Source organism: Pomacea canaliculata, linkage group LG1, assembly GCF_003073045.1.
Source record: "Pomacea canaliculata isolate SZHN2017 linkage group LG1, ASM307304v1, whole genome shotgun sequence".
Taxonomy (NCBI): Eukaryota; Metazoa; Mollusca; class Gastropoda; order Architaenioglossa; family Ampullariidae; genus Pomacea; species Pomacea canaliculata.
The window spans coordinates 5,309,056-5,319,022 of NC_037590.1; the positions used below are offsets into that span (position 1 = coordinate 5,309,056).

The 9,967-nt window shown below is 44.3% G+C and overlaps 1 protein-coding gene across 1 annotated transcript; it reads right to left on the reverse strand.

Annotated features, from left to right (window-relative positions):
• Positions 1–49: 49 nt before the first annotated feature.
• On the reverse strand, positions 50–6,657 carry LOC112572413 (D-beta-hydroxybutyrate dehydrogenase, mitochondrial-like). Its single transcript, XM_025252086.1, has 7 exons — positions 6,578–6,657; positions 6,050–6,154; positions 5,515–5,745; positions 4,405–4,617; positions 3,326–3,508; positions 1,223–1,355; positions 50–986 (listed from the first exon to the last, which is right to left on the reverse strand). The coding sequence occupies exons 3-7, from the start codon at positions 5,720–5,722 to the stop codon at positions 629–631; spliced, it is 1,095 nt and encodes a 364-aa protein (XP_025107871.1). The 5' UTR covers positions 5,723–5,745; positions 6,050–6,154; positions 6,578–6,657; the 3' UTR covers positions 50–628.
• Between the last annotated feature and the right edge of the window lie 3,310 nt (positions 6,658–9,967).

Consider the following 9,967-nt stretch of genomic DNA (forward strand, 5'->3'; position numbering starts at 1 on the left):
AGCCGAAAGTGTGTCAAAGACCAGAAAATGAAAACACAACACTGGCACAGACTTTAGACAATTTAATCGAGAGCACATATTTTTATAACTTGGCTGCACTGTAGACGGGCGATTACTATGGAAACATCGTGAATTGTCATAACAATGGTCAACTAACACACACACACATCCACGTTTCTCAGCATCACTGGTTATCGTCGACGTGTGTTTACACGTGTTTGCTATGGTGACAGGGTCAGGGTCAGCTTGTGCCCTTTATCCCTGCACTCCCCCCAACGACGGGTATCAGTCAAGGGACGAGGACTGATCGTGACCAGGTTGTAACAGCAATAATGAGAATAAGATGATATGCTAAGTCGAGACTTGTTTGTCAATATATTACCAATACCTTTACAAGTAGAATGGCACTTTGGGCACTTCGGAGGTTTGACGCTTCTACACTTTAAGAACGCGTTTAGTCACAGATGTGTGAGTCCGATGTCTGTTTCAGTTAGACCAGAAATTAGTCTGGTGAACTTCGAACTCTCCAACCTTTCTCGACCCAAAACCACCGGGCCGTTCGCCATTAGCCTCGGTTACGCTACACATAACCTTTGACACGGCCTCCAGGCCGTGGGGCTCGTGCACGTTACTTGGAGGCTTTGACGGACTCCTGCCGCACGGCAAGCCGCGGCTTGATGCTGGGGGACATACCAGAGAACACCTTGTCCGTCCACGTCGTGGGCAGGTGACGTAGGATCTCCGTGCGAAGGTACGTCATGCCGTTCGGCACGTAACGGTGACGCGGGTTGCGCGTGCACACGGCCAGCTCCATCTGGTGGATGACCTCGTCCACCTGCGGACGTGCCTTTTCTAGGCTAGCCCTGATCTTCGTCAGTGCGGCGTCAAAATATTCTTCGCCGTAGTCCTCTCTGATGTCAGTCGGGGTCTTAGACCAGGATTTCTTGTTGGCGTCAATGTAGGGATCGGCCATGGCGATGTGAGTCCTGAAGACGTGCAGAAAGTGAATTACATATGATCTCCTATCCCTAAAGTGACGATTAGAATCTTTGAAATTCTATCCTTTCTCTCTCTCTTTTCATCCCGTCCTTCTCTCTCTTTTCATCCCGTCCTTTTCTCTCTCTCTCTCTCTCACATACAACACACGTGCTTAACATTGATAACACTATCATCACTTAGGACTGCCACGCGACTGGCCAGTCCGAAACGTTGATGCCCTCACCTGTACAAGCTGGGCTCAATGGTGATCACCGTCATGTCAAACTTGTGCATCTCTTGGCGGAGAGCATCAGAGAAGGCGACCACAGCTCTCTTGGACATGGAATAGGCGGAGTACATAGGCAGCGTCAGACGGCCTGCAGGCAGAGCGTCAGACTGGCGTCATTATGATGTCCCTTTGTGAACAACGACTAAATTTACAATGCCTATTGTGGCACATTAACCACCAGACTCGTTGGTTGGTTTGTTTAGTAAGAAAGTGCTTCTACTTTAAGGCGATTTTGTACTAAGGAGGAAGAAAGATGATTGGAAGGGAAGGGGGAACCGGAGTACCTGGAGAAACTGCGAACAGATGTCATGATGTACAGAAAGACGAGATCCGAAATAGGATCCTCTCTGAACGAGATATTTAAGACAGGCTGTAAAAACCATGGATTTGCAGAGTAATGCGCTGTTTACATTTCAGCCATGCTGACAACCAAAACCTCACATCAGCCGGAAACTCTTAGCACCATCATTTTCTGCGCATACCTACTGCGCACCTAATTACCAAGAGGTCCACAGATGACGCTGCAGCACCAGTACTACAGACGAGCAGACAGGCAGAATATTATGTATGCGTTTCGATCATATGTATGTGTGCGTGTGTGTGCGCGTGAGTATTCATGTTCGTATCAGTGGGGGAAAAAATAGGGTTGAGAGAAAAGACGACGTAAAAGGATGTTTATGTCTGGCTAAATTACTTTGACCGTGCTAGCCACCCTTTCAGAAGTTCGCCCACTTCAAATGGAGTTATCAGACATGATCTCAAGCTGAATCAGCAGTAATAAATGTTTATACGAGGATTGTATCTGCAGCAGCAGCAGCAGCAGCAACAGCAACAACAGCCCTGGTTCTGTGGATGATCAGTTACCGACATGCCTAATACAGATGTCAGTCACTGACTGTGCTAGTAAGGCAGAAAGTTGTAGATGACAGACCAATGCCATTTTTTTCTTCTTCTTTTTTGTTACGCGCTTGAGGTACGTGCAGGTGTGTCAGTACGGGTGTGCGCGTGATTGTGTAGTCACTGCAGTGTGTTCACGCGCTCGTGAGGATTAACAAACTACATCTTGGTGCAAGTTGTTAAGAAAGCTCGTATAAACATCAAATTCATATTTTGGGGGGTGACCTTTAACAAATCAGCTGTACATGTTTTGCTGTTGCCGTCTTGCTGCAGCCGCGTACGTCACCCAGTGCTGCGATCGTCTGCTCTACAGTGCGCGCGCCATTCTAGTCACTATCAGATTGTGGAGAAAAGCTACGTAGACCACCCAAACACTTCTCCAAAACTTGCCGAATGTTAAAATCTCCAGATAATCAGGCTTCCAGTTTTTTTTTTTTTTATTATTATTATATTTAGATTGCCCTTGGATCTGCTTTTGATGAGAATTTATTCTACTGAGACTTTTATGATTTGTGGTCACTCGATGTTTAATATTTCTGTCCTTTGTGATGGCATACGGCCATCTTGAAGGTTTAAACATCGTTTTCGCAGCCACTGACCGAAGCTTGCTACCTTTGCAAATGGCTTCGTCTTACGTTTATGTTGAACATTCGACATTTGCCTCCCGGCGTTCACAATAGCCGACAGGGGAAGTCAATCCTGTCGACCTAATTCCTAATAACACCTCGCCAGTCCGTTCCTCTTTGTACAGGATGAGTGGCGTCCCTTTACAAGAAGCGACGAGCTCTCTCAAAGTGTCCTTTCGGTTGTGTGTCAGTTTCGCCGGACCTTCTCGTGCTCTTCTGACGCCTACATACACAGGATAGCACACTTCACACTACACGTTTATAGCAAAGTGTTCTCACCTAGTAGTGATTTTATTCTAGGGAATAGAAGACGTGATTTAAAAAAGGAGGAAACTGAGGGATACCATGAGGAAAAAACCTCCAATGAACAAAATTAATTCTCCATGTACATTGCCTAACCCCTGAGAATAAGCCCAAGATGTTGACTGCAGTGATAACCGAGTTTTTACTTCTACCTGACAGCCCTAAACGATGACGTGGCTGTAAAAAAAAACGCTAATAATAGATAACACACCTCACACGTCATCTAACCTACCCGCCGTGCTGGCGACGTTGATGACTCGGCCCCGGGAGTGCCGGAGAAGGGGTAGAAAGGCTTTGGTGACCCGCACCACTCCTAGGACGTTGACGTCGAGAATCTTCTGGAACTGATCAACGGAGCACCATTCGATCTCCCCAACGAAGCCTATTCCCGCGTTGTTCACCACGGCCCACAGCTCTGGAACATTTTTTTAGCCACTGATAAAATAACATTTCTGAAACAGAAATGGTGGGGAGGTGGGTTAGGGGAATAGTGGAAACATAAGTACGACAGAACGGGTTTGATTGAAAGAAAACAAAAAACAGACAAACAAACAAACAAACAAACAAACAAACAAACAAACAAACAAACAAACAAACAAAGTCTATTCCTTTAGTTAAACTGAAATCATTACTAAGGGTTTAAAAAAAACGACGATCTATTCATCTATCATTATTATAACTGCTTTCGTCCCGGCCGTCGTGTCATATTTCAGATTATTTTCTTGCAGTTCTCCTTTCTCTTCATTCAAACTTGAGTCGGTCCTGAGTGGTGCTGTCCTGCATGGAGCAATCATTCCACTCCATGACATTTGCTATCCAGTTCTACGCAGACAAAATGCTTGCCCTTGATTTACCCGGGGCAATGACTTACCTTCTTTTCATGGATTCTGCCCCACATTTGCAAGCTGTTAAACACAACGATAAGTGTTTGCACTTAAGGCGACCTGCAGTAATCTTTGAGTGTCAAACACCATCAGGGTTTAAATAACATTTAACATTAATAGGGTTTATTTATCGTACCATAAGAGCTTCCACTGCCCGTTCTAGGAATAGTTTTATACACCAGTCTGTTGCCTTACTGAATAAGTGTCCATGGACTGTAGGTGTTTGTGTGAGATGATACCAGTTGGTCTTGTAATTTCTCCTAGTGAGATAATAAAGTTAAATTGAATTGAATTGAATTGAATTGAATTGAATTGAACCCTGGGTTTTTTTTCTCTCTCTTTTTTTTTTAATTATGACAGTTATCACATTGATTACAAATCCATTTTCATTCTCAAGACACATTCATTCAGTATAGAAGGGGGTTACCTGCTTCTTTGAGATGCTCTGTGATGTACGACAGCGCGCGCTGCACGTGCCAGTCGTCCGTGACGTTGAGCTCCAGCACGTGCAGACGTGGGGACGCCCTCTTCTTGAGCTGCAGCGCGTCCTCGCGGTCAGGAGCCAGGCAACCGGCAAACACCACGAACCCCAGAGCATCCAGCCTTGTCGCCAGCAACCATCCGAAACCACTGTCACACCCTTTGCCGCGGAAACAACAAAATGAACGTTGCAGTCTTTTACCCTGACATTCGCCACCAAACAGTTTTATTTTCTTCCCAACTTAACTGTACTCGAAACATGCTCAGTACTCAGTCTAGCTCAATGAGTCCAACACAGCCCAACTCCATGCAGCCCACATAGATTTTTAATACATTTGATGGCATCCCGGACAACATGGGACGCTGGCAGCACTCCATCTTCTTCCCAAGTACAGCTTGACAAATACTCGTCAAGCTGCTTGACACCCTTACACTTTGTTGGGGTTTTCAGGTCCAATTTTCTTTTTTTTTTTTTTTTTCTTCTTCTTTTTTTTCCCCTTCACCGAGCACCCGAAGAGTAAGATCCGAGCAGCTGCTTTGCAAACATTTTCCCAGCACAGCAACCGCCCTTCAGTTTGGCCTAACGGCTGGTTTGCTCACACGAAGCCTTGTGTATACTCACGAGCGAAGGCACCCAGGCAGATTTTTTTTTTTTTTAAAGATGGTAAGCTTTACTTACTAAAGGTTCTGCAGCTGAGAATAAATTAAACACCTTTGCGAGGATATCGCCAAGCTTCCGTTCTACAAACACTCTGATGTTCGTGAAGGTTGTGGTTCTTAATAGGAGTAACTGACGGCGATACATTTGAGTGTCTTCGAACTTATTTTTAATTTTATTAACATTTTTCATTGTTGGCTGCTTTACCTCACTAGCTACAGGAAATGTGCTTTTCATTCTCATGTGGGTGCATGTCTGACTACTCTTTCTTCCCTCTCTCTCTCTCACGCACACACACATATATTTAATTCAGTGTTCTTTAACAGAGAGATAGAAAGCAGATCATAAGGGGAAAAGTACTAAAATAAAGGCTGGATAAACACAGTTATATACACTTACCAGTGATCAGAACGGCCTTGCCGGAAGGGTCCACACGCTCGACTTCTTGACCCGGAAGGAGGAAGCTAACGACCAGTACAAGGGTGACGTAAGCCAGAAGGCAGATGCACAGGTAGTCGTGCAGGACGGCTTGTAGAACTGCGGGTGGGAACCAGTACAGTCCCACACCAACAGCCGCAGCAACTGCCAGGAACGCCGTCTTTCTCATGACTGCCTCGACGACTTTAACACCTGGACAACGAAGGCACGAAAGATGACACAGACAAGACGGGCGATGATTGTTAAGACGATTGTGTATGTGTGTGTGCTTAGTCTTTGCAAGTGAAAGACGACTGTCTAATCCGGGTGGTATAGTTCTGTATTCGGAAAATTCTATCTTTGGGTATTGTTTGGATTCACTTTATAAATAGAGCACGTTGTGTGTGAGTGTGTGCTTGAGTGCTATACAAATACAAATACAAATACAAATACAAATACAAATACAAATACAGTTTTATATATATATAGCGCTTTTCCCGCCACCAGCCGCACTCACATCCCCAGTAGTGTACTTGGTGTGTAGTGATGCTCCAGTGGTTGCTGCTCACCGAACTGCAATGTAGTGATGTGATGATGGTAGTTAAGACTGTCACTGTAGTCCCTTCAAGTAAAAAGAAAGCTGAGAGTGCGTCACTGATAGAAAGTGTCAAAAACTGAGATAAAGAAAACCTATTAACTTGTTGTGTAAAGCACTCGATAAAGATGATGACACTTTTATTTCGCTACCTGAGATATTACCCCATCCCACCTGAACACACACACACACAGAAAGGGAAAAATCATACACGTCCTGGAAACAGTTCATGTAGGCGGACTCGGTGGATACAGGTGTGGCCACTCGTGAGTCAAGGCAAGCCTTAGGAACCTGTTATTCCCCAATTTTTACCTGTCTCCACTCCTTGCCTTCGTTCAGCGTGCACATGTCCCCATGACAAGGTCATCTTCGATGCGGTATACACAGGAAAGCTGACGACATAAGCACCACCTTCTACAGGTAATAAAGGTAAAGTGTACTCTTGCTTACCCGGACGTTTGCACAGGTTCCCGCTGACAACTTTGACCACAGGGACGTCAGCACCGCGGTCAATGACCTCGCTGATTAAGAGAGTGGAACGACCTGAGGCAAATGAAGGACTTAAACATGCAATCTAGAGTGAGTCCTTAGAGCAAATGTACCCGACTTGTTACAGACTACGAACGCGTTTACCTAAGCAAAAAGACGCACATGAGCAAATCATCAAGACTACGCTTAAAATATTTATTTTATAAAATTGAACGGAATACTTTGCAGAACCTGCTTTACCTGTTAGAGTGGCAGCTGAATCGATGAAGTCTTCACTCCCAGCTGTCAGCAAACCTAACCACAACCACCACCACCACCACCTGTCGACTACCTGTAGTTTGCACCTGTCCCTCCCCACAGAACGCTCTGCAGCTGACGCGCTATCGTCTAGTGACGGGGCTTGTGTCCCTCTCCGATCCTCGCCGTAGTCAACGTTGTCATCAAACACGTGTGACCATACCTAAGTCGTCACGTCAACCAACGGTGGATGATGGATCGGTGAGCCAAGCCCTTGCAAGCTGACTCCATTATCCTGGATACATTTTATTTTATCGCGGGGTACTTCATGAGCCACCTCTACCAAACTTAATCACCGGGTCGCTTGAGGTCAGCTCGGTGTGACTAGGTCAGCGTGTGTTGACACAGAATACCGGAAGTGTTCATTCCTTTAAAATGCAAACTAGTGTTTGCACAGTGGGTACAAACCACACGAACAGGTCGCACTTCCTTCTAGTATCTCCCTTCACTTTCTGCTCGAAAAGATCTTTTTACATCTGTTATCGAGGGCCTCTGTCCCGGATCATCTTTACACTCCTTCGTTAATCGTCGTTTAGTCAGCCTACAGAAGTAGAGCATCACGGTGCAGGGGAACTTAATAATTCTTTGAGGGATTCGGCAGACAACAGTTGACTTCTGTAGTATTACTTCATATTGATGAAAATCGGATTTTTAGCCTTGCTTAGGTTGACGACGACGACGACGACGACGACATATCTAAAAATGTTCAGCGTTTTCAGTTGCTGGACAAACGCATACATACGCTGGTGTGCATCCTGATGTAGAGCACACACTGCAGTCTGTTCACATGTGATTCTCAGCACTCGTTTCAGTGCACGCAAAACTAGGGTACGACTCCCATCCTCCTACCCCAATGCGCTTCTTGTTGATAATGATTTTTAAAATTATTTTTACCTTGGAATGCATGTGAACATATTTAAAGCAACACATGAACAAGCGAACTACCCATTCTAGTATCTTCATTTCGACTAAACAATCGATGCTCAAAATTATCTTACTATAAACGAATATACTAAAATACAACAACACATTCAGAAACATTAAGCGAATGTAACTTTACCTGGGAGATAAAACTTAAGGTATACGTACCAAAATATATTCCTTATGCCAGGTCGACGAAGGCGTTGAGGTGGGTGGAAAATCTGTGAACAGCAACGTCGGTATGGCTGACCGAATTCACAGAGACTGTAGAGCATGCGAACTTGACCTCGGGTGGCGATAATAGCGTAAGCTCACGTGACAGGGCGTCTGGGGCTGCAATCACGACATCGGAATAAAGTTACCCGGGAGTTAGCTTTGGACCAAAAGTCGTTCAGGGTCCTGCAAGTAAAAGCAGGAGCAGATCCTGGATAATCTACAGGTCCTCCGACTTTCGTGTGGTCTATAATTAGGTAAACCATCTAGAGATTGTAGGGACTGAGCAGAAATAAAGTAAACCCGGGGATAGGGATGTGCCTCTAGTTCATTACTACGGCTCTTGTTCTGGATATAAAATAGCACATTACTCTTTGCCCGGACGAAGGAAACCCCAGTGCTTTCGTCGAACGGTTTAGTCATGGATCAGAAATTTCCTAGAGGACAAAGACGTGGCTTTACTTGGGAGCAAAAAAAAAAAAAAGTGCAGTTAATTTGTACATTAGCTCGATGTGGGCGGAAGGGAAGAAAGAGGACAAGGAGTGCGTTGAACAGAGTGAACAAGAAAGTTGGTGGACAACAAAATCGAGAACATTTGACAACAAAATCTCGATTGTGTACATTACATTCATGACGACGGCTACAAGCTCACTTTTCTATCCGACATGTCACTCACTGCACGAATCCATGTCTACCCACTGTGTCTGTGACTGATCTTGTAATACATGTAACATCATAACACTAGAGAAGGATTTACTGTCACATCAAAAGTGTCAGTAACAAATCGTTTTGGGTTTGTTTTTTTTTTTTCAGAATGAATCATCAGGAGGTACAGTATCATTTCAGTCAAGACCTTCATATTTTTTTCAGCTATCGTCAAGTGCAGTACAAGCTCGGTTTGCAGCTCTTTGAAAAGATCAGTTTAGGTGATGGTAGTGGTAGTGGCAATACTATTATTTATACTATTGGAAATATTGTTAATAATGGTAATACGAGATTGAATAAGAGAAATAATGAGACGGAAGAGAAGGAAGAAGAGAGATGGAGACTATATAGTGTGGAGGGAGGATCACCTGTGTAACCCTGTATGCGAAGGGGATGGTTTTGTTTCGAATTGGTTTCCTTTCACGGCATGCCTTACTGTTCTCAATCCTCCTTGCAAGTGAAAGGATTTTTTTTAAATGCTTAAATCTTTAACCGTTAAAAAACTATAACAAAGCCAGGACAAGGGTGTAGACACTGTTTGCAGATACCCTTTATACACGTCATCAGAACTGGGACTCTGGTCCTCGAGGATCAAAGAACGTTAAGCAAGAAGTTACGTGTGACCAGTCATGCGGTAAATATATATATAGTGGTTGTAAATAAAAGCCCCCTTGCGGCCTTCATCCCCAGTAATTACCTTAACGTTTAAACCAGCTTCGGGGTTTTCCTGATTTTTTTTTTCATTTCGGGCAAGGAAAAATTACGTCTTTATTCCACGATGTTATATTATTTAGACTTCCTCGACCTTTCTAAGGCAGTTACCTGGGGTATCCGGCTTCACCCGGCTTGAGCTGTGTCTCAGCTGTGATTTTATTGTCGCTTCATTTAACGTCAGTGTAGCGGAATAGTGAAACTAAATAGCAAAATAGTCAAACATTTGTACTCTTCACATCTCTTCCAGGTTGACAGCTCGATCGTATATTCGTCAATTCGTCATGTCGAGTGAAAGGGGTGGAGGAAATAAACGGTGCTCCCTCCATCTGTATCTATCTTCTGCTTTCTCATGGGCTCTCAAATCACGTTACCTAAATCTTTTCTGTGTAGCAAATGTGTGTCGAAAATTTCTTGTGCCTAGCATTTTTTCCTTTTTTGTATTTGGAGACAGGTATACCACCCTCGAACAGTGAAAATAACAGAAATATTTCTGACATATTG

Bases quoted from the DNA above. Each gene is read 5' to 3' on its own strand.
- LOC112572413 (XM_025252086.1), bottom strand. From the start codon at position 5,722: ATGAGAAAGACGGCGTTCCTGGCAGTTGCTGCGGCTGTTGGTGTGGGA. The intron at 3,509-4,404 runs GTAACCCCCTTC...AAAATGTTCCAG, and splicing joins AGAGCATCTCAAAGAAGCAG to AGCTGTGGGCCGTGGTGAAC. The intron at 1,356-3,325 runs GTAGGTTAGATG...CTCTGCCTGCAG, and splicing joins CAACGTCGCCAGCACGGCGG to GCCGTCTGACGCTGCCTATG.